This window comes from Aythya ferina, assembly GCF_964211825.1.
Source record: "Aythya ferina genome assembly, chromosome: 3".
NCBI lineage: Eukaryota > Metazoa > Chordata > Aves > Anseriformes > Anatidae > Aythya > Aythya ferina.
Window position 1 is genome coordinate 71,431,405 of NC_140298.1, and position 24,481 is coordinate 71,455,885.

The 24,481-nt window shown below is 40.2% G+C and overlaps 1 protein-coding gene across 7 annotated transcripts; it reads left to right on the forward strand.

Annotated features, from left to right (window-relative positions):
* Positions 1-34: 34 nt before the first annotated feature.
* On the forward strand, positions 35-24,045 carry CEP57L1 (centrosomal protein 57 like 1). 7 transcript variants are annotated; one of them, XM_084515220.1, is made up of 12 exons: positions 59-99; positions 6,411-6,504; positions 12,069-12,213; positions 13,904-14,083; positions 14,665-14,786; positions 15,193-15,309; positions 15,595-15,672; positions 17,433-17,534; positions 18,299-18,376; positions 18,485-18,714; positions 20,366-20,510; positions 23,456-24,045. In XM_084515220.1, exons 3-12 carry the CDS (start codon positions 12,072-12,074, stop codon positions 23,678-23,680), a joined length of 1,419 nt encoding a protein of 472 aa, XP_084371346.1. In that variant the 5' UTR covers positions 59-99; positions 6,411-6,504; positions 12,069-12,071; the 3' UTR covers positions 23,681-24,045. The 7 variants fall into 7 exon arrangements, with proteins under 7 accessions (XP_084371344.1, XP_084371347.1, XP_084371346.1 ...); XM_084515218.1 differs by lacking the exon at positions 6,411-6,504 and having other exon boundaries at positions 35-99; XM_084515221.1 differs by lacking the exon at positions 6,411-6,504 and having other exon boundaries at positions 56-89.
* The last annotated feature ends 436 nt before the right edge of the window (positions 24,046-24,481 follow it).

Below are 24,481 nucleotides of genomic sequence, written 5' to 3' on the forward strand. Positions count from 1 at the left end.
TGGGTATAAGGAGGGGTGTCGGGGGGCGTAGTTCGCCCAGAGGGAGGCGCTGTGCACGTGGTGGGAGGAGGAACTACGCGTCCCAGGAGGCAATGCGAGGTGCGGAGGGAGGGGGCTGGCGGTGCTCGGTGCCGCTCCGCCTCAGCCCCGTTTACCGGTGGGGCGGGTTGGGTCGGGGGGGCGAAAGTCGCTGTTATTTCTGTCAAGTCGCTGTTATTTCTCTACTAGGGCTCTTCGGGGGCCCTTTTCTTTTCCCCCAAGTCAAAAGTTTCAAAACTTTTCAGTCTCCGAACAGATATTTCAAAAATAAAAGCAAAAAGCTGGGCGACGGTTAGGAGGAAAATAAAGTTCAGAAGCTTGTGTTGGCAAAAATAAAGTAATAAGTAAAGAATAAGTAATAATAATGATAAAACACTGGGCTTTGGGCAACCAGAAAGGTTTATCAAGTAGGTACCTTCAGCCTTTGGTGTAGCCTAAGTAAATGCAGCAGCAGGGAAGGCAAACAGCCTATGCCCAAGTACAGCAGCCTTCTTAAAACTAAAAATAAAACAGGAATAGTAATAAAAAACCCTCCCTGTGATATTAAAATCAAGCTGCAGGTCCCCAATGTTCTGATGCAGGTGAGGTGCAGGCTGCTGCCCCATGGGCTGCCTTGCCATTGCCCTGGCTGCAGGGACTCCTTCCTCCCTTTCTGCAGGAAACAAGTTTTTTTTTTTTTTTTTTTTTTTTTTTTTTGTAATAGAGTTAATTTTCAGCCCAGTCAGCTCCCCGAGCCGATTTGCCTCCTGGCATGGCTCCTGGTGCTGTCAGGAGCAGGAAGTGTGCAGGCAGGGGCAGAGCCACCCAGGTGCAGCTGCCACCTTGAAGCCACCATGGCTTGGGGCATGCTGAAGGGCTAAAGAGCACTTGCAGGTAAATCAGAAACAAGACATTGGCCATATGTGGCCTGGCATAGGTATTTTGCATTTCTGGCATGCATGTTTTCCTGCTCTGACATTCAAAACTCAGACCTGAAGTTAAATACAGACCAAGCAATATCACAGAAATACGTAGGAACTCCAACTCCAGGCGCAGAGCTGGGACCAGCTCACAAAAACTAGCCATCAACAGCTCCTTTATTTGCAAACAATCTGCTTTCTCCATCAGGCATTCCTTTCATTTTCCTGGCACAGTTTCTCCAAAGCTTGCAAAACAAACATCATCCCATCATTACCTGTAGCTTTCAAGGCAGACCGCTCTATTTTTCCCCATTCCTCCTCTAAAAACCTTTCTGCAGTGAGGCTGAGTTACCATTGTTTGGTGGCGTGAACAGGCCTGGGCTGCTTCACGCAGCTGCTTCCTCTAGGCCTTTGGCACCCTTGTGAACAATATATCTACCAAAATCATCACCACCTGCAATAAATGTGAGACTTTACTTCTCTAAGCACTTGAGGCCTCCACCCATCATAACTGATGGGTTCAAAGAAAATAATGCTGCCAGGGCCTTTTATGTGTGTTTTTTTTTTTTTTTTTTTTAATGTTAGCTACCATTCAGCTTCCTGTCCCGTTCTGTTGTCACTCATTACAGTCTCCCAGTTTTCCTGTGAGTAGGCAAGTCACGAATGCTTGCTTTATTTCTATCTAAATCTTGATCTTCAGGGGTTGGATGTACCTTGTTTTTCCCATGGTAAGTTTGTACTCGCTGGGTGTCTCTGACAATACCTACATACATCAGGGATCAATAAGGTGAAATCAAATCAAAACTGACGCCTTGATGTTAGACTTCAGTACGGCTTATATTCCCACACTGAACGCTAAGATTGATTGAGAGTCATAGCACTGCCTTTTATCTTTTAGAAGTTGTTTTTTCCACTGGCTGCGAATGAACTCTGGCTACAGGAAACAGATTGTGAAACTGGCTCCAAGGCCTAAACTTCAGATTTCAGCTCTTTGTTTGATAGATTTTAATGTAGCGCTTTGGTAATGGAGATGAAGGTGGCTTTATTTTTTCCAGACCAAATCTCTGCAGTTTTCCGATACTGGGTCAAGCTCCTGTGTGTACTGCAAGACACTGTGGAAATCAAGGTCAAAGGCTACTAGCAGAATTAATCAGAGCCTGAAGTTAGGGGAATGTGTTTGTTTGATTTGTGTGTTCGCTGGCTGGAGTTAATATGCTTGTTTTTGATCCCTAAAGAATGGATAAGAGAGAGGCAGAATTATGAAGGAAACAATCTGGCAACCCATCCAGAATCACAGCATTTGAGTTTTTAGAATGATAAGCTGAAGTAAAACAAATCTGTGGCTGTTTTAAACCTCAGTGTTTCCTTCCTTGATTATTTATCAACTTCCTTCTCTTTTAACTGCATAAGGACCTCTATAACAGTATGCAAATCATACCCAAATGCAGAATTATTTTTCTGAAAATATAAAGTAGTTGTATTCATGTCCTCTAAGTTATAAACAAGACCTAAATTATATTTTATTTACTTTCAAAAGGTCTTTTCCAGCTTCTGTATGCTCACAAAAGAGCACTTTACTGTAGAGTTTCTTTAATATGTTACTGGGAACTGTCATTAACACAGTAAAACTCATGCAACTTAAAAGGAACTGCTTTTTGAATTAGATTCCTTCAAATGCTGTCATTTATGCCCCTTTTTTTTTTTTTTTTTTTTTTGTTGTTGTTGTTGAGGCTGATTTAATTCAAGCTAGCATATACCTAGCCTGGGATCTCTTTCTTCTAAAAGTTCACCTTCGCCTTTTTTGAAGCACGGGTTGCTTTGAGAAGAGCTTGGCTACGATGAACCAGAAGCACAGACCTCTTAATGTCATGCTGTGCTTGCCAGCTTTCTGGCTGTGCTCCAGTTGAATGTATAAATGCAGCCTCAAAGGCTTAAGAGCGAGACCCCAGGAGAGAGCATGTGTAAACGAAAACTTCTGATCCAAAACATGCCACTGAGCTGCCACCTGAACTGTTAGTCTGTTTCTGGATAGAAAGGTCCAGGTTTGCCCCAAGCATCTTGGTACCTGTCTCCTGTTTGTGCCCACTTGTGGTCCAGGCAGTAAGTTGAACAGCTTTGAGAGAGGTCCAGCTGAGAAGTTCTCTGAGCCCAGCAGAATCACCCCAGTAAGGTCAGTTTTTTCTGTCAATAGCCACTGCAGGCTTTGGTGCCCATCTGCATTTGGTGGAGAGCTCACCTTCAGTGTGACAAGCCAGTGATGAGAAGCAGCTTTCAGCTCAAAGGGGTTTCTGTCAACACCTGGTATCTACCATGAGAGTGTCCTAGGTGCTTGGAAGGACTGCAAGTGGAAGGGAAATGTTCATCCACTCATTACTTGAAATTGTCAGAGAAGAAGGCAAACATGTGGTTTGACATCAAAACTGTTGTGAAAGAGAAGGAAAGAGACACAAAGGTGGAGTATGGTTTTGTAGCCATAGGCGCTTCCTAGGAAAAGGGACTCCGGGGTTCTGGAGGCTATTCCCAAGCTAGTGCTGCTTTATTTATTTATTTATTTATTTTTATCCAGGGACTATTTATTATAGAAATAGTAAGATGCATAAATAAGGCCCAGGACTCTCTTCAAGTGGTTAACTACATATCAGAGACTCATCCTTGTTTTACTTTGTCTTCTGCCTCGGCTGCCATCTCCCTGTCCTGTACTCTTATAGGCCCTGTCTGCACGGGGTCATAACTTCAAACGAAAAGGTGGTGACTCCCTGCTTCCTTCCTACTCTTCCTCCTCCCAGCCCCAGCATGGTGGTCAGGGATGCGGTATGAATGCTTCCCAGGAAAGCCATTAAACTCCCGCTTCCTGGCCAGTGCTCTAACCACTGGGTAACAGCGTAGAGAAGATGGACACTATTTCCTCAAGCTATGTTTTAAAAGAAAATGAATGCTGCTTATTGGGAATTTTTTGTTTGCTGACAGCCAAATAGGGCTTTCAAACACCTTTGGCAGGCTGTGTATTAGCACAGGCTTCAGTATTTTCCAGTAATAACACAAAAATGCTGTGGCAGCAGACATGAAATGAAATCACAGAGCGGAGAAGCTACAGGGACTCTTTATTCATTGTTTTAAAGAGCAGATTCTGGCACTCACCACTAGAAGAGGACTCCAAATTCTGAGTCCTAAGAGGACAAAGGTGCCAAGCACCAGGGTGGGACTTCACATACATCCATGTTCATAGCGTTTCCCTGCATCAGCTCTTGTTAGCTCCCTACTAAGCATGCTGTTTGTTTTGGCCATATACCTACACTTCTTTTATACACAGGGAATGTAAGCCAATCATTACCAAACTCGGGATCCAGCTCTGAGGCTGATCCTGGCACATCAATCCCATATCAGTCCCACCCCTCTGTGATTTACTAAGGTCACACAGAACACGAGGAATACAAGTCAAGTCCCTCGAGATCCACAACTGTGTTCGAAGTTGCCTGGCAGTCAGAAACTGTGCATCAGGGGAGAAAAGTCTCTTAATTATATTAAAATCAGTTGAAATTAGTTTTATATATGTGACATCATGCAGAATTTCATAGCATCTTACTCAGATTTTTCCTGCACCTCTGAAGTCATGCAAGTTGAAATATACAGATTATATGAAGCAAGTATTCTTCTGCATGGTTTTGAATGTTGTAAGCTTTCCCAGACAACATAGTGATACACCATTTTTTTTTTTGCATTTCTGAGTACACATTATGCCATACTACGTGCATATTCTGGCATTAATAGTTAGAATATTGTACGTGCTCAGGATGCACGATGTGGATGTACTGGACTTGCTGTGAATATTTTAAGTCATACAAGCGGATGCTATCCGTTAACATTGTTCTTCAGCACGAGAGATCTCCAAAAGAAGATTGAGGAATTGCTCTTAAATCTGCTTGCAGTTTTTCTGCATCTTTAAAGACAGCTGTTGGTGACAAAAGATGACTATGAGAATCATTTCTTGCCAGGAAAAAAACTTATATTTTCCACGTTAATACTTATTTATGTATTTTTGGTCATTCTTAGGTTGCCTGGTGTACAAATAGACAATAGAATTCTTGTTCCCTGCCAGGTACCTAGTTAACAGCAGCACAGGAGCATAAGAAAAAAATGTAGGGGTGGCAGTAGGTAAAAGGAGACAAATCCTATGAACAGTTATTCTCTTTGTTTCTGATCTCATCCATGTCATGCTCTTCCAGTTATCTGGCCAAAGATCTACCTTCTACTCCACTCTAGGTTAAAGGATGGTGGATGAAGACTGGCACTTTCCTGAGAAAGCGTTGGTAAAAACATAAGTTTACTTTGAAAATAAATTCCAAGGCGATGGTGGGGACACAATCTGTCTGTTTTATCTGCCTAGAGGGCAAGTTGCAACATTGAGAACCATCTTTCAATGATCCCATTAAATATTTGAGACGTAAAAGGTGAAAATTATCGTGCAGTAAAAGCGTTTACTGTGAATGAGTCAGTGCCTGCAATAACTATCCCCTACTTCATTAGATTTCTTCATTATGTTTGTCATGTCAACCCACACGTATATTATAACCCACACCCTACCTGAACATGTGTCTTTCTTTTTGTATTTGCCTTTCTAATCTCTAATTATTCTGCCTCTGCACAGATACATAGTCTTCTATACTGGAGATAGTTTCTCTTGAAACTGTTCCCTTTGCTCAATAACCTAGTCTTCCTCTTTAAATCAAGGTTCAATAGGCAGAGTCAGTAATTTCCTCCTGCCTTACAGTCTGTCTGTTCACTTGTACTCTGCTTTGCTCTCCAAAAAGCTGGAAAAATGCTTCCAGTCTAAGGAGCAAAAGAGTGCATTTTGGAGGGTAAAGAGAAGTGAGCAAGCTAAGCAAACTGTATGTGAAAGACAGTATGAGGGCATCATCATCAGAAAATAGTGGGGAGAAAAAGTAACTTTTTGCTTTCTTTGTGAAGACTACTGAAAAGAGCACCTTAATTTCCCCATCAGTCAGTGTACTAAGAGCAAACAGGATCTGTTGGAACTGAATCCTAAGCATGAAGGGAAGAAACTTGATAGTTGTTCTTGCATGAGAGAAAATGTCCCTTCTAACCTTGTTTAAAAAAAAAAATAAAAATATCTATGCTAGTAGAGGGAGTGGGAGAAAAAGAAGCCCAAAGGGAGAAGAGCAAGGAACAAAGCTGTAGGATGGTGTAAATACAAGGGAAAGACAGGAAGTGAGGGAGAAAAAGCAACTATAACATGGGGGTGGATGAAAGGAGAAGATGAGAGAAACAGAATTACAAGGGAAGTGAGGAAGTATGTTAGTGACCATTGATAATATTTGTTTTTGTATTTGGTGCTTGTTACATAAAGGTTATATTTCATTACTTTGGACTGATTAAAGGTATAGAAATGTAATTTTTTTAACACTATTCCAGGCCAGGTGCTTTCATGCTAACTTATCTGCTGTTACTTGATAGGAACTTGCAGTCTTGCTCCTCTGAATGCTAACTTCAGTTATCAGCTGCACGTACAGGTTAAAGCAGTTTGCACCAGCTCAGTCTCCCCACAAAGGTATGATTTTATCATGTACATATGACTGATAGCCCAGTTTAATGAGGAATTGGGTCTGCTGCACTCTTAGAAGAAAATAGCAAAACTCATTATGACCCAAGATTGCTTCATATGCTGTCAGGTTAAAATTCTTAAAAAAAATAAAAAAATAAAAAATCTCAAATCTGTTTTTTTCCCAACCTCGTTATTTCTTTCCCCAGATTATTTGTGTAATTCACTCCATTTTCTTTATTCATCGTTTTTGTTCTCTATTTTTTATCTTGAGCAAACAGGAACTGCAGTAATAACGATACGAATGTTTAGAAGGACTGACACAATGAATAAAAGCCTTAAGAGTTTCTGTTCATTACAATACTAGGTTTTACCATATTTTACAGTACATAGGATCATAAGAAAACACAATGGTTTTTTTCCCCTTTTTCCAAGAGTGAAAAAATAATTGTATTGAAGTTCAGCATGAGACTTGAGATTTAGAAATGAATAGGTTTTGGTATAGCAGTGTCAAAGAAACTGTGCACTAGACCTTTATATATCCAGTTCTGAGACTTCACTCTCACAAACAAAAACACAGTTCCCATGGATTTGCCTGTGTCAGCTTTTGAAAAAACTCCCCGCTGCCACCAAGTTCCTTAATTGGTCTAACAACTTTTAGTCGCTTGTTCTAAACTCATTTACAGTGAGGATCAAGTGAACATAAAAACATGTTGAAATGGTTTATTGATTCAGTTAGCTCTCCCTTCCTATTACTTTTGCAGCTGTCACCATTGCATATCTAACCCCTTTAGATCAAAGAAGGCACAGGAGTACCAGTTCCTTAGATATGGCCTGAGCAAGGTCGTGTGTTTCAAGCTGATTAAAGTGGCTGTGTCAGGATGCTAGAGACTGGGTGTTCCCAAAACAACAATGCAGTTTGCCTGCAACTTTATTTATTTATTTTGGTCAGTGGAAAGGCTGTTCTTTGTCCGTCCGGAATGAGGCTAAAAGAGCATTACAGCACATCCAGTACAGCTGATCAAGCTTTTTTCATGGTTCTGGAAGGAAAGTGAAAGGGGAAAAAAAATAGACCAATTTGGATTGTGTCATGAAAATGGCCTCTAACATAACCTTTTGCCAGCAATACTTGGCTCAAATAGACAAGGCAGCAGCCAGCATTCTGGTAGTTTCTTGATATAGCCTGTGTAGGGGTAGTTCTTTAGAGATTTTCCTATAAAATGTCAGATAAACAGTGCATCATTCTTTGATTTATCTGAGAGTTTGTTTTCAGTTCAGAAAAAAATATTATGCCCAGCAGATCAGGTCAGAAGATAGATATCTTTGTGTTTCTTTCTGAATAATGCTTTATTCTGATTTTTCTTTTTCGTCTTTAAAGCTGTTCTGACAACATCTCTTTTCTTTAGTTCTAAAAGGTTGCCCTCATCTGAATAAGCCAGGACCTCTCTAAAATAGCAAATGCTGGAGACCTTAGTGAAAGCATCCCTTACATTGTCACATTATTCCTCCTGTGTGTATCTTCAGGGAAACTATTAGGCCAGCATTATTCCCTGGACCCATTAAAATTCATTCCTAAAAAGCTTGTCCATGTGCTGCTTTACACTGTGTGACATTTTTGTGATTTGATTTTGGTGATGCTCAGTAGCTCCTCACTGTTTACATGCTTACTTGGGCTAGACTTACCTGACTTTAATGAAATGGAAAATTGTTTGCTTTGAGTAACAAACTCTAGCTTGCTTGCACTTTTCAGAGGTATGAGAGTCATGTATAGATATATACGGACCTAAAGACAGGTTCACCATCCAACAGCCTTTGTGCAAGCTCACTCTGGCCTGCATGTGGCAGTGAGCCAAGAGCCAGAAGTGGTCCTGCCAGAATGAAATGGGCCTGCTCATGCTCACCCCCAGGGGATGAGCACATCGGCTCCAGCAAGGTAGGAGGTAGGTAGTGCAATTGCTTTAGTGCAGGGCTGTCACAGAGCTAATTTGCTATGCCAGAAAGCCTCCTGGATCAGGCCAGCTTTGGTTTGGAGACAACATAGGTGGCTATGCCAGGCTAAAGGTTAACGGGAAGCCTGTGGGCAGCACTAAATTGCCCATGCTTGATGTTGATTATGTATAACCTCCTATTTTGCATTTTTCTGTGTTAAATAATAGCGGTGATCTGAGCATCATTGCTGCAGCCACCAACACAGACTGGGTCAGTTCCAGTTAAAAAAATAAAGGGTGAGTCTCAATGTGAACAGCAGCCACAAGTGCTTCTCCCCAGGCTCTGCTACTGGGGCCACAGAGCCTCAACCTGGGTGTTTTGTCAGCCTATATTTAATGCTCACACTTCTCCCCTGGTTGTTCCCCAAACTCCAGCTGGTGCACTGATTTCCCCAGTGAGGAGCTCGTCTAAACAGCATTGGTTTGACTGCTTTAACTGGTGTTGTTCAAGTGCTACATCCTCCTAGGCCCTGCAGAGGTATACCAGCACAAACATTACCATACAGGGAGAGTATCTGCTTTAAAGCACCTCTCTAGGGCTAGGTACATGCATCCATGGCAGCATGGCCGCAAATAGCAATCAGTTAAGTTTGCCTGTGATGGTTTTATAGACATAAATACTCCTGGGGAAAAAGTTGGTTGTAGGACAGTTGATGTCCAAATATATTTTGGGTCCTTAATTACTTTCTGGTAAGTTTCTTGGTTTCGTGGGCTGAAAATGTTTAGGATCTTTGATGGTGTCTTGCAGGTGTAGAGTGACTTGGTCCTTTTCCCATCCCATTTCCTTGTCTGGGGCCTGCAGCATTGTAGATATTGCTCCTGTGTGGGATGGTTCTTATAAACTATGTTTACCTCCCAAGATATTAAAGGGCTCATCCACACCAGAGCACTTTGACTTAAGTAACTGTGTTGGCAGAACCTAGAAATGCTATAGCAACCGTTCCCTCAGCCTATTTTAGTCTCTAAGAAGCTGTGGCAAAACAAGGCGTCTGTAACCGTGTCCACAGCAGGGGTTCTGCAAACATCAGCGTCTCCTTTGTGAATTGCTACCTACCTTCACAGCCATCTGAAGAGCAGCCTGGGGAGCTCTTGCTGCCCGTGCTGCTCCAGGGTGTGTCTTACCTTCTGCTGTGCTGGTAAAATGGTGGCTGTGCGTGCCAAAGCCCACGTGGGATTAGCTAGATCACCATCACTGGGCTGGTGACCTGGCCTCTTCTCTTTCACATTCTTCCTGCTTCACCTGCTGAACTAAAGGGTATTTTTCTTCCCTTTCTCCCAAATAGCATCCCCCCCCCCGGTCCTTGTGTTGCTGAGCTTGACCAGGATTTCTCAAATCTTCTGGCACTTTATTCCTTCCCTCTCTTATTTGTTATTTGCTTCGGATCATTGCCCTTCCTACAACTGTCCGCATACCCATCTCCTTGGAAACAGCAGGACTTGTTTATGTGAAGGCAATAAGGAAACTAATTGATTTGTAGCAGCTGCAGACATGCAAGAAAGCAGGGTGCCTTCCACTGGAGGATGGTAACTGATGAAAAAGTGAGCCTGCAGTTGTGCTAACTGCTGAAGGGTTAGATGGCAAAAATGACCTTCTTACACTTCGGTTTCCAAATTGTGTTCCACTTAATAGCAGCAGCAGGAAGTTTGGTGTGTGTGTGTGTATGTGTATTTTTAAAGACCATTTTTTGTTAGTCCTTTTCGTCATCAGTGTGTAGGAGTTGAGAAGCAACAGGAAAACGGGTAAGTCTTGCTTATTTTGTACTTCAAGGAATATCATACTGTGCCATGCCAGGTACTTTGTGAAATATCCTGCCAGTGCCCCATGCCAGAATTATGTTCTCTCCTGTCCCCAACCCTGATCTCTCCATCTGTGGGACTTCCCAAATGTTAGTTGGGTTTCGTGGTCCTCCAGGACAGAGCTGTGGAGGTTCTCAAACAACTTGTACATGCCGTATACCTGTCAGGGCCACCAGGTGGGACCTTTCACCCACCCTCTGCCTCCCTGCCCACCCAGCCCCAAAGGCCAGCTGCCTGGGCTCAGTGTGACCAGCCACAACCCCGAGATGTTGGCGGAGGCTGACAAAAGGTCTCCAGAAAAATCCTGTGGTGCAAGGGTGGGCAGCTCTCCCTCGTAAGCTCAGGTGGCCAAGGAGGAGCCACCTCAGTGCCAGGAAGGCCTTGTCTGTGCCCGGGGGGCCACCCTGAGCTGTGGGATCTGTCCTGGGGGTGTTAGCATGCAAAAACAGTGGTGTCTGGGAGGCCTGAAGTCAAGCAAGCCCTGGCGATGAGTTGCTGATGTCAACATCTCTGTGATGACAACTTGGAGAAGGAAGAAAGTATTTTAATGTACCTTTGGTTTTGTGTGCTTCTTGAAGGGGCGGTGAGGATGGATGCTGATTTTTTTATTCTGTTTTGTATGGCCTCTGAAACACCGCTGGAAGAGCTGTTCTTGGAAACCTGTTCCTTCATTGAAAACTTTCTTCCCCACCCAGTATGAATGAATTTTCCTGGGTTATGCTTTGTCATCATCTCCCAGTTTGGGTTAGGATTTCCTCCTCCTGTTGCTAGGTTCCTCCTTTTTGTTACTTCTTGGGAATTAGTGCCTGTAAATAGCTCTGCCCAAGCAGGAACCCAACTCAGTGGGTCTCCTGAAAGTTGCAGCACAGCATCACATGCTGCTGCTGCTGCTCCATCAGAACAATTTGCTCTGTATTGTAAACTTGAGAGGTACCACAGTTGTATCACTGAACCTTCACATAAGCTGTTTTTTAGCAACTGAAGCAGAATATAATCTTCATTTCTTAAACTATATCAAGTGAAGTGCTTGGTACTAGTTTGAAAGGTAGCTGTGTTGTGCTCTATCTTCCCTCTCTTGGTATTGTGTTCACACTTCCAATGACTAGCAAAATCTGGTCGGAGCTCTCAGAAGTGAGATCTCTCTCAACTTTAGATGCGTAAGTTGATAGGACCCTGGAAGTGGAAGAAAGCTTGTATTTTGAGGAGAACATTTGTGTGGCATTGGAATTGTCTCTGCTGTTTCTAAGTAAAACTAGTAGATGAGTAGAGGAGCGAAGAATACAATGAAAAAGCTTATTTTTTTACAGTATCTGTAAATCCAAACTTAGTAAAGAGGGCTCTAATGTTAGTTTCTCTTATACCACTTCCCTTCGGATGATCTGTAGCCTTCCTTCACATGACCTGTAGACCATGCTTGGTTGTCATAGCATTCCCAATATAAACAACAAAATGAGGCTTCGATGACTTGTCATAGAGTACATATGGACTATGAAAAATGTTGTCAATCCTTGGCTTTTAAAAAGCCAGAAATAAATTATTAGAAAACACCAAGAAAAATCTTAGAAAACTTTGGCTGGTTGGGGAGAGCTGTCTTTAGTGTTACAGAAGACATTGTTTTGGAATTGCATTAAAATACACAATACCTCTGGGTGCATGTGGCTTTTTTAATTATTATTTTGATGCAAATAACCTATTTTGATGTAAACAGAGCCAGGGACTGCCCAGTGATATGCCTTGCTACATAGTTCATTGAAGAGCTAATGTCGTTATTTAACTCTCCTTTTGCAGGCTATGGATTCTGAATCAAAGGACAGTTTCATAGGAAGCTTTCTTCAGCCACCAGATAAAATGATTCCTGCATCCTTTGCTTATATAGAATCAAAGAAGTTGGCAGCTGTTGGAGTTGACGGGCCTTCTATCTCCAATAACCAAGGTAAAGCCAAAATATGTCTTTAAAGTTGTGTTTTTAATTGTTCCTTGTGAAATCTCTTGAGCAAACTCCCCATTCTGTTTTACTCAGTTCAATGACTTGCAGTGGTTATCAGGCTGACAGTGACAGGATGTGTATGTGTCCTGAGGGAGTAGTCTCCCTGAAGTCATGCATCTGGAATGGAAACTGCTTCAAGTCTTCTAACATCCTTATAAACTTTGGCTTTGAAAATTGTTTAACTTAAATATCGTCAGACTTCCTCTAAAAGCAAAGGAGAATGCTTCAAACTCAACAGAAGCAATTCACGCTTTAAATCCAGCAAAAAAAGATACAGTACTTTGACTTAAAATTGGCTTTGTGCAGTGCTATTCAACTCTCTCTAGCTTAAAATTACTTCTAAGCTTTTTTTTTTTTTTTTGTGTGTGTGGTATGATTTACTGGGAGAACTTGTGAATAAAACAGACTCTCAGGAAAGTTATCAGTGTATTTGTCTGTGTGAAATACAGGTCCACTACGATTGTCTTGTGCCTTAATCAATGATTACTCCCTAGAGCTCATAGGACAAATGCCTAGGGGCTTAGCATGTTCAGAGAGCTCAGTGAATCACAAGTGTACCATACTTGGATTTAATGCCACGGATAACTTTGCAATATTGCACAGATATAGCATAGCCTGTGCGTGTCATTATTGTTCTTTGTTTTGTGGCTTCCCCATATGAAAGCTGTGACTTCAGTAATAATCTTCTGTCATACGACGTTTGGGCTTTTTGGATTAAAATGTTCAGTTTAATATTAGGCAGCTAAATAGTATGTCAATAGAAAGATAGAGGAAGTGCTCCCACTTCGTCTTTCTGCTCTCTGGTGTCTGTTATTTATTCTAAGGAGGCTGTGGGAAGCTGATTAGAGTTGTTATGGAGCTAGCAATATTTGCTGGATATTCCTCTACCAAGTGAATTGGTATAAGGAAAATATCAAGGCTTATGAAATGTCAGGAAAAAAAAAAGCTGAACTTGTTACAGAACATGTCTTAAACTTCCATAGGTATGTATGCTTTTTGGAGAGCTAGTAAACTTTTTCTTGTAGTTGAAGTTGGAACTCTGATTTTATTTTTGGTGTAATTTTGACTGGTATTGAGACTAAAAGTAAAATCTTGCAGATTTGATTTTATGGTTTTAAAAAAATATTGAATACAAGAAGTGAGACAGTTGAATCATTACCTTTTGAAACAATAAAGTTTTTTTAAATGCATCCTCTGCTAAAACGTCCCTTGCATCTGATTTTTCCGCCTGTCCAGTGTCCTTTATCTGCCCACACCAGTTGCATTACACCAAAACTTGTGACCTAACTTGGATACCTGTGTTTCTTGCTTCTTTGTAAACAAATGCTAATAGTCCTAAGTCCCAGAGTTTGCTGTTTTGAATTTGCTATGATTTCTTTGTGCTTGCTAACATTTGGAGTGAAAATAGCTTTTCTCACAGGACCTGTGCTTTCTACCTCACTTATGCAGTAAACATGTTTATTTTCTCCTAGATACATTGCGAGTGTGTTATTGTACTGTTGGAGAATGTCATTCATTTTAGAGGTGATCCTAGAAAGAAAATCTAGGTAGTATTTTTCCTGTTTGAAGTGCTTTATTAAAATAGTAAGAGGAACTGTCATAAGAGCTTAAATATAACTGTTGCATTGTTTGCTAGCTGTGGTGGCAGCCCTGAGAACTCTTCAAGAAAAGATCCACCGTCTAGAGCTGGAGAAATCACAAGCTGAAGATAATCTGTGCAGCCTCTCCATAGCAGCTGCTCAGTATAAGAAGGCCTTAGAGCATGAATCCTACAAAAAAGACAGAGCACATCAAGAACTGATGCAACAGCGGAAAGGTATTTCTCTGAGTGCTCAGCTGTAGCCACAGCAACTCAAAGTGTATAATCCAGGGAGTGTTTGTTTTGACAAACAGCTGATTAATACAACCCCCCTTTATTTTTTTTGCTTCAGAACTGGGGAGAGGCAGAAGCCTGATAATTGCAGATCAAGTTTAGATCGTATTTGTACATATATTAACCAAGTATTGCATAACCCATAGAGCTGTTTTAAAGAATAAGCAGATTTCAGGTGGTGTGTTTAACTCGTACGATAACGAAGCATCTGCTTACTTGTATAACACTGCTAACTTGAGAAAAGTAAGTGGAAGGGAAGGAACCAGATTCTGGTTAGATATCTACTGATATTAATCAAAGTAACAGCTGTGCTCACACCTTCGGAATTCATATTAGGGACTAGCTCTGGAAAAGCATCTTGATTCTCTTGTCATATATAAAATATATTTTAACCACATGACTTGTTCAGACTAACAAAACTTTTCTTCTCTCTTTTGGAGATAGAGAATTCCTCAAAGAGATGACAGGATGGTTAAATCTATGACTCCCATTGCTGTACTGAATGTCTTTGCTTCTCTCTGTAGATATAAGTATGCAGTTAAATGCAGCACAATCCCGCTGCTCCCTGCTGGAGAAACAGCTGGATTACATGAGGAAAATGGTTTCCAGTGCGGAACTGGAAAAGAAAATGGTTTTAGAGCAACAGGTGAAGCCTTTTAACATACTAACGAAGTAGTAATATAATAAAAATATATATAAAAATGTGTAAGAGCTGAACATCTTCCTTCCTCAGCTCTGTTCAGGGTGATAGCAAACAAAACAATTTACTGTCTGACTGGCTGTTGACAGCCATTCAATCAATTGTATGAAAAGACTCCCTAGGTGGAACTCCTAATGAGCAAAGCCATGCTAATACTTGCATATTTGGTAGACAAAAAGACTGCTTGAAACTTACGTCTTCTTCGTCTGCCTGGTGTTTTTCATCACTTTGCAATTAAAAAAATATTAAATTTAAACTAATTAAACACTTCTACTGTAGTGTGTTTGTTGTTTTTTGCTGTCTGAAATAATTTCAGTCAACTGGCATCTTCACTCGTGCTTACATTTTCCAGACCCAGCTTCAGAAAGAGAAAGATCAGAACCAGGTGGAACTGCATGCCAAACTTGAAAAACTTGAAGTACTAGAAAAAGAGTGTCTTAAACTTACTGCTACTCAAAGAATTGCAGAGGTAAGCAAGCATGGAATTAGTCTGAAAGTTATTCATTTGGTACTGTTAATAGTGTAAAAGTTCTTGCAAAAGTTTCCTCTGCTAAAGCTGAGATCATAAAACATACCTGACTGAATGCTTGACTACCTTGGATTCATTTGCATAAGTTGTGTTTTTTTTTCAGTCTGGGCCTTAAAAATTCCTATAGCCCTGTTTTATCCCAGATTACAATTGCAAGCTACTTCAGGCTTCTGATTCAGTATGGCAAACTGAAGTGTGGCTAAACATTCTTACCTTCAAATTCAGGACAAAATCAAACACTTAAAAGAAAAGCTTTCTGAAGAAGAGCATCAGCACAAGCTACTACAAGACAAAGCTGCTCAGGTACACTGAAACTGTATTATTTTATCTCCTTTTTTTATTACTGAAGGAAACTATTCTCTCTGTCCAAAATTCCTTTTTAATTACATATAAACTCCACATTTAACTCTTAGAGTGCTAGCTCCTGGAAGAATTCCTGGAGTACTGAGTAGACTGGTTATAAATTACATAGGAAAAAGCTTGTCTTGATCAAGAAAGATTCTGCTTTTTGTTTGTTTGTTTGTTTTTGTTTTTGTTTGTTAATGATAGAATTCATCAGCCTTAAAGCTGCTACCAGTGATCTGGGTAAAGAGTGAATTTCTAGAGAAACTTCTTCTGAGTCAGATAACCTTAAGTAGAAAGTGGTCATGTAGAAAACCTTATACTTCGAGTAAGGTTGTTTGTTCTAATTTGTATTCCTTTTTTTTGTTGAGATTTGCTGAGATCTAATGTACTATACTATACCTGGAAAAGTCTTTAATCAGTGATGCTGTCACATTATTTATTAAGTGTGAGTTTGAGTTTCACATTCACGTTGTTCTATGAGGTCACATTTGGTTTGTTGGGCCACCATTCACCTGAGGAATATTCACCAAAGAAACCAAAATCAAAGAAACACAGTGATCTTTTGTTAAAAGAGCAAAGTAACTTCAGATATTCTCAACCTCACTTCATTGAGAGGTAGCAGCCACTTTGAAAGAGCTGTTTATGATGGTATTCCCTGGCGAGGGGGGTGCAAAGCTGGAGAACAGTGTTGTGAGAATGCAGTCATAAGCAAAGCTGACAGCTTATGTTAATTAATCACTGCAGTCACTTTTATACCTATTCCTCAGTCCAGGAACTTTGAATTAACATGCAGATTGTAGCCCAGATATCTGATCACCTCCAGAATACAGTGGAGTGGCACAGCTGAAAACTTGCAGTTTTTTGGGTTTCTTTCTTAAACTGTTTTTGTTGCTGCAGAGCAGAAAGCCTAGTGCAGAGATTTTATCATCTCAGTAACATGGTAAAAATTACTTTCCCAGAGTAGATAATCTGACATTAGCAGTAGTATAAACATTTGCTCAAGAAAAGACTTAAGTGAAGTAAATTGAGTCTTAAACTAGTACTAGTTGCTCCTTGGTTCACTGTAGGATCAATTTAGGTCTGTTGGATCTGTGTTGGGAAACACAGGGTGTGGCATAGCTGGTTCAGCTTCCTTTTGATGACAGAAAAATCAGAATAATCTCACTTTAGTGATGAACCTCCAGCATTGTTTAGCCGGAACTGTTACACATGCCAAAACAAAGTTCTTGTCCTGTGTTTGATTGGGAATGGCTATTATCCTGTTTATCCTGAGCCTTTATATCAACTTTGAACTGCAGAGAAATCTGTGGATTATCCAACAGGCTTGACCTTTATGTTACACAGATGGGCTCATTTCTCTCTGCCCCCAGGCTGTGAGATCCAAATGTTCATATTCTTTGGATTTTATCTTCAGATCCCCAGCAAGCAAAAGGATTGTTTTATCTCAATTGCTAGGTTATCATAGTGGAAAAGTACACCTGCTGCAGCTGGAAAATGGGAACTGGTAAAACAGAGCTGCAATAGCTGTCTGATACCGTGCCATCCTAGTGATCTGTTCAGTTTTTAAGCATAGCTTATCTTCCAAGCAGAACAGTTAATAGTGCCCTTAATTGGCTCTCATTTGTCCATGAAAGAGGGAATTAATTAGACCGTGTGATTTCAGTCTTCTAACATTACATTAAATACTTGCTTTTTTTTTTTTATTGTGATTCACAAAGCTTCAAAAAGGATTTGAGATAAGCAGAATTTTGATGTCTTCAGTATCATCTGAAAATGAATGTAAAAAGAAAAACAGGAAGAAAAATAAACACAAGAAGAAGGTAACATGAAAGTTTTTCATTAGCATGGTGTTGCTGATAGCATCTGACTCACACAGAGACTGGAATTTGTGAAAAATGGTGATGTAAGAGCCACTTGATTTGTCTGATGCACTTTATTCCATTTCCAAAGTGAAGAACTGAATACCTCTTTTTTCCTTTTGGTAATTAAAACTGGGATAGGGCTGGTAATGTCTCACAGGAAAACTTTCCCGTACCAGCATGATAATAACCTCTGTTACAGTCTTAATGCTGTTCTGTGTCCTGTCCTTGCTGCTTTTCATTTTATCTGGCAAAATTAGCATTAGCTTCCAAAGTAATTTTAAGTAGGACATCCTAAGATGGCATATTGTGCCTAAGATGGCATGTTGGGGGATTGCTGAAATCAAGAATATTTTGCAACACATGTTACAGGTCAGTCAAAATTTTGCAATTCTGGTTTTGCAAACTTAAGCAAGTAATGCTCAGTTCCTTTAATATCAATCTAATTGTCAAACTATCTGTTAGTAAGAACATCTTCATATCTCCTTAGTTAAGGTAATTTATTTATCTCATCTGTTATTGTTGGAAAGTTCTACTCGTTCCACATACAGAAAGGAAATTATTTTTTTAAAAAAAGAGGGAAACTGAGACAATGCATTTCACTGCTATTTTATTTGAATTTTACTTACTCCCCCCCCCCCCCCCCCAAAAAAAAAAAAAGAAAAAAGAAGTTGGGTCAGCACATTGGGATATCTTGTCTTAATTTTCTGTCTGTCTTACAGCAGAAAAATCCCACAATGAAGAAAACGCACCCTTCTCAATTTCACGTAAAGGCGGGCGTGCTACCTTTTGTGGCTGGGAAGGTGCGTGAAACCAAATGTTCTCATTAAATTTGCTTCTACTGTTTCAGTAAGTCTCTTTACTGTAATTGTTAATCACTTTTGTAAACCACTTACTAATTCTGCTTTAAGTCTGTCAGCTCCAGCCATTCTGTTAGTGCAAATGTACAAAGTGTGTTGCATATTATGAAGCATCGCTGTCCGCGTATCACATCACAAAGACAAGATGGAGCTACATCTGGGATTTCAAGACAAACTGCTCTTTCAAAACCTGTATCCTCTTGCTCTACATCATCTACTGTCACTGGAAGTCTTTCTGACCTTCTCTTGGCCATACAGGATGAGAGGAGCCAAATGAGCTTGTGAGTACTCATCTCTGGTGTTACAAGTGGCTTCAGCAGTAGCCCTGTGAAGCTATGCGTGTGCTGTACTCAAACCTAGCCTCATAAATGTAGGACTAGTTGGGAGAATGGCCTGAGCAGGCCTGACTGGTAAGGTTTTTCTCATTCAAAAATTTCTTCTTGTCCTGATATTTAACTGATATTGGAAGCAAGCAAACATGTTCTTCAGCTGGGTTTCTTCCCTTGTACTTAACTGTGCTGCTACTGAAGTAACAGCTGAAGCAAATGAAAAATCTTTCAGGCCTATGATTTTTGGAAATGTAAGATATACTCTAAGATCTCTAAAGTATACCTAGACTACTCTCCTGGAGAATGCTGCAAAGGTAGTGTTAATATTGAGTAAGCCTGTATCATGGAGTCAGTCTGGGTGGTAGAACAGGTTAGTGTAGCTGTGGTAGGAATAGCTTTGTCACAAAATCTAGCCTATGTTACTTTGTCCTCACTCTTTGTGTTCTGTCTATCTGTGCATACCTAATACGTCTCTGAGCTGAGGCAGTCCAGGGTGCATTCCCACTCCTTGTTGATAGCAGAACTTACCAGTCCTGTAAGGTGGTTGTGAAAAGAGGCACACTTTCCTGCCAGAAAAGGGGCAGGATGAAGCTAACACTCTAGATGCAAGTGTACGTAGCATTCTAGCCATGCAAGTAAATGTGGATTGTGTTCTTACACATCTTCACATTAACACAAGCTTGTAGAATTGTGGGTTAAAGTGATGCACCTGGTCATAGTACACATGTCAACATGATGAGCTGTGGTTGGAACAAAGAAGGACATTTTGGTTAAACCAGTTAGGATGTTGACACTTGGTTTGAAATCCTTGATGTGGCAAAATTTAAACTGGCAACCAATCTCTTCTTCAAAAAGTAATGGTTGGCCTAATCATACTAATTCAAGGACAGGGATATTATTCTTTATAGTAGCAACCAGTTTCTTCAGTTAAATTGTCAAGAATCAACAGTTACTCAGAAGTCAGAAAAGAAGCTTTGATCTTTGGAAAGATATTACTTGTCTAACAGAGTCTCTGCTTTTGATTTGTTCAGCTAGTTAGGTACCAAGCAGATCTACACCATTCCTTTTAATTAAGGACCTGCTGCTAATCTTTTTTTAGTACAATTTTTCAATTTGGACAATCTATCAGAAAATAACTAAGTGTTGCTTAAATTAGTACTTAAATTAGTAACTTAAATTGATTTAGAAAAAAAGTTACTAATTTAAACAACACTTTCCTGTATTATCCTAAACCTTCAAAGTCTGCACTAAATTGGGCAAGAGGTGAAAATACAGTACTTCATAGCTGCTATTATCCCCTATTTACTTTCAAAATTTTCATTTTGCACACTGTTAGACATATAGTTGTTGTGATTGTGGCTAAGAGAGAGGAATAAGATGTACATCAACTACAAATTTAAAGTGAGAAAATCAGACCCCATGGAAAAATCTTTTCTAGAGAATATATTCCAGGTGAATGTATTTTGTGTGAAGGGGTAAATAATGCTAAATTGCTGTACTCTGTACAAAACAGCTAGCATCTCATGCAATACACTAGAAGTACTGGAGGAAATCCTATGGGCTATATAGTGAATACTTACTGTACCATTTTTATTGTTAATAGTGAACATCAAGAACTTCTGAAGCAGATACAAGAAACTCAGGACTCCAAAGTTCGTGAAGATCTAGAACAGAAGCTAAGTTGCCTTGTAAAACAAATGAACATTAAAGAAGAACAAATATCCAAGCTGAAGAAGCACCAGACTAGTGTAAGAAAAAAAGTAAACTGTCCAGCCTGTAACACTCTAGTTAAATGGCTACCACAATTCTGCCTCCTGTTGACATTAACTGGAATGTCACTAGAATGCTTAAGCTAGGATGTTCCAATAAGGCTAAGTGCCGGGTCCTGCACCTGGGGCGCAATAACCCCAAGCAGAGCTACAGGCTGGGAGAGGAATGGTTGGAGAGCTGCCAGGCAGAGAAGGACCTGGGAGTGATGGTGGACAGTCGGCTGAATATGAGCCAGCAGTGTGCTCAGGTGGCCAAGAAGGCCAACGGCATCCTGGCTTGTATTAGGAACAGCGTGACCAGCAGGGCTAGGGAGGTGATCGTCCCCCTGTACTCAGCTCTGGTGAGGCTGCACCTCGAGTACTGTGTTCAGTTTTGGGCCCCTCGCTACAAGAAGGACATCGAGGTGCTTGAGCGGGTGCAGAGAAGGGCGACGAGGCTGGTGAGGGGCCTGGAGAACAAGTCCTACGAGGAGCGGCTGAGGGAGCTGGGCTTGTTCAGCCTGGAGAAGAGGAGGCTCAGGGGCGACCTTATCGCTCTTTTTAGGTACCTCAAGGGAGGCTGTAGCGAGGTGGGGGTTGGCCTGTTCTCCCACGTGCCTGGTGACAGGACGAGGGGGAATGGGTTTAAGTTGAGCCAGGGGAGTTTTAGGCTAGATGTTAGGAAGAACTTCTTCACTGAAAGGGTTGTGAGGCACTGGAACGGGCTGCCCAGGGAAGTGGTGGAGTCACCATCCTTGGAAGTCTTCAAAAGACGTTTAGATGTAGAGCTTAGGGATATGGTTTAGTGGAGGGCTGTTAGCGTTAGGTTGGAGGTTGGACTCGATGACCTTGAGGTCTCTTCCAACCTAGAAAATTCTGTGATTCTGTGAATATGGATGATTAAAATTAGCTTGCTAGCGCAGTGTTCTTGTACACCCAGTTTCTCCTGATCAAAAAAAAAACAAAAACAAAACACAAACAACAGCAACAACAACAACAAAAAAACACCCGAAAAACAAAACAAGAAAAAGTACTTAGAGCTGGCAGCCAGATATGTATGACAGTGAAAAAAACCTTCCTGTCCTGTAGCAGCTCTGCAATACAGAGCTAGGTTGCTCAGTCTGTTGCTTCTGCTCACTGTGTTAAGACAGACTGTTGAGATTTTATTCCTTTATACCTTGTCCCTGTGGGGAATGAGAAAATAAAATGCATAATTCCTGTACAGACTGGCTTAGATGTCTTGTATATTACTGAAATATTGAATTTCTTATTAACCAAATAGTTTATTGACTGCAACTTCTAAGAAATCATAGCTGGATAAGCCTTTTAGTTTCATTTAACCCCTAACCTGTACACATTCTGTCAGTATTTGTTTTAGAGCCATAAATAACAGCTTTTCATATATGCCCATATAATACCACACTTCTGTAGATGAGCTGCTTATCCCTCCTGTAGCAATTTGGTTTGGAACATAATAAAAAATGCAAGCTATAATTGCCAGATATTCTTCTGATCTTTCACCTTATTTTGCAGGATAAATAAGCTCACCTAAGAGCTTTACTTATATAAGAAACAAAACAGAACTCAGTGTGAGACCTTAAGGAAAGGGAAAATTATATTTGATTTCAGTGTGAACAACTTCACTCACATTCACTCTTTGATAGATTTTACTCTCTTAAACCTTTTATTATTCATATACTCGCAAGCCAAAGACACTTATCAAAGTAGTCTTGTCAGGGTTGCATGTAAGCAACATAAACTAAAGACACTGACTGAGTCCTTGCTGTCTCTCTTGGCAATGTCTACTGTTTTTTGGATAAATAAGTTATATTCTTGAAGAGCCAACAATTACAGTGTTATTCTTTGCCTCAGAATCTTGCTGACTTCATGAACTTTAGACAGTGGACAACAACTGTATCTTTGCTTCTTCATTTTGCATATCTTTATGGCAACCGTCTGCCTTCATTTGGGATGATGGGAAAAGGAATGGCACGTATGGTGTGGTACAACCTTGTTATCTTTGTGTGTTATCAAAGTGCACATCTTCTGCTGGCACATCATCTGTGCTGTGGTACAGCCTTATCAAAGCACATGTCTTTATGGTCATGATGTAAATAGCACATTATTCATGTTTGTCTGTTTGATTATTGTCCATCATGCCCTGGTTATCAATACAAGCCACTCCTGTAAACCTTGACCTATTCTTTTTTTGGTGCTTTTGCATACAGACATTTCTATTTGTATTTTACACAAATCAATCTTAATATCTCTGGTACATGTTTCTGCATTTAGAACCTGTCATTTTAAAAATGCTGTAGCTATCTTTGTTTTACAGTTAATAATATACTCTAGAATGCAATTAAAATTCATTATTTTTAGAAGTAGACTTAAAGCCTGAATTGGCATATGGAATGTTGCCACCCTAATTTTACCTTCAGGACTGACATTTTCATGCCAAATGCAAGTCAAGACTTATTTGACATTTAAAAAACATTCTGTAGCACTCAAGCATATTTATTCTGTTTCTTGATTCTGTTGTGAGGCTTCCAAGTAAGCTGAGATATGGTAATCTATAATAGTCTGTATAGATTCTTGTTAATAGGGTAGTAAAATCTGAAATGTGAAAAGACCATCATAAATATAAATTGGTAACAGATGATATTTGGGCTCTCTCTCTCAAGCAAGCATTTTTACTTTAGGGAGTGGTGAGGTTCAACAGTGCGCTGAGTGTGAGTGAGGTCAGTTTTCTGTAATGCTTTCTGTGTGGGCGAGGTCAGTTTTCTGTAAAACTTCCAGCAAGACAACTGTATGCAAGATGAGTAGGTTTTAATGATTTTTTTAAAAGGCCATTAGGCATCTTTAGTTTGGAGTTTGGTAGAAATTTAAGTTACGCAGCAGTAGTTCTTCCAAGTTTGTAACATTCTAATGATTTATCTTTCTTCTAGGTGCAGAAATTAAAGCGAAAGACTCAGAAATTGAAACAAGAGGCAGCTCATGTCAAACTAAAATATGGTAACCAAAAGGAAGCAAAGGAGATTGCAGTCACTGTAAGGCAAAGTATGTCCAAATCTCATGCTGGACAGAAAAGTAGCAGCTCTCTTCAGCTGCTAAAAAATGTGCAGAAGCTTCAGTCAACACTGAAAAAAGATGATATTATGTGGGAACAATAGTTCTGAAGTTTACTGGGTTAGAAGTTTTGAAGTTGTTTGACAGCTAGTGAATTTTAAATTTCACAACGTATCTTTTAAAAATAAAATAGATATAGCAATTCACATTCTAAAGTATATAACTAGTAGGTCAGTTTGTTCTCCTCAGAATTAACTTTCATGTAGCATAGCTATAATTCCACTACACTGAATTGTAATAAAGTATTTTAATGGATTGATGAAATGCTTATGCATTAACTTGTCAAATAAAACTTAATACCCTTCTTAAACTTAAAATAATACGAAGCCTTTGGTGTCCTGTTGTTCCCTACCTCCTGCCAAGAAGATACTTAAAGTTTGCTTTTCCAGAATGACTACGGCTAGTGCTTCTGTTCCAAGAAAGCCAGTGTTTTTCCCTTTTCTCTACTAACTGAAGGTTCACGATCTGAATCTTCAGATCATTGCAACCGAGGCAAAAAAGAGGAATTGTCTCTTGTTTATATACTTACACTTATTATGTAAGCTTTATTGACAATCTTAGTGTCAGGGAATGGTAGGGATTGGAAGCAAATAGCTATGCAGCTTTCCATGTATAACCCTTCAGACCTAGTAAAAAACAGCTGTTTCATGGTAACTTCCTATTAAGCATCCCGTTGTTTTGACAAGTTTGAAGTAGCTGACTTAAAACTCTGAAGAAGAATAAGCAATTTTAAATGACTTTCATTGTGCCTATGAGTAGAAGTTTTCACAAAAACAGTCAGTAAATTGATGTGTTTGTCCCCAGCAGATACTGCATCTGCAGGGTCAGGACTAGTGATAGTGAAT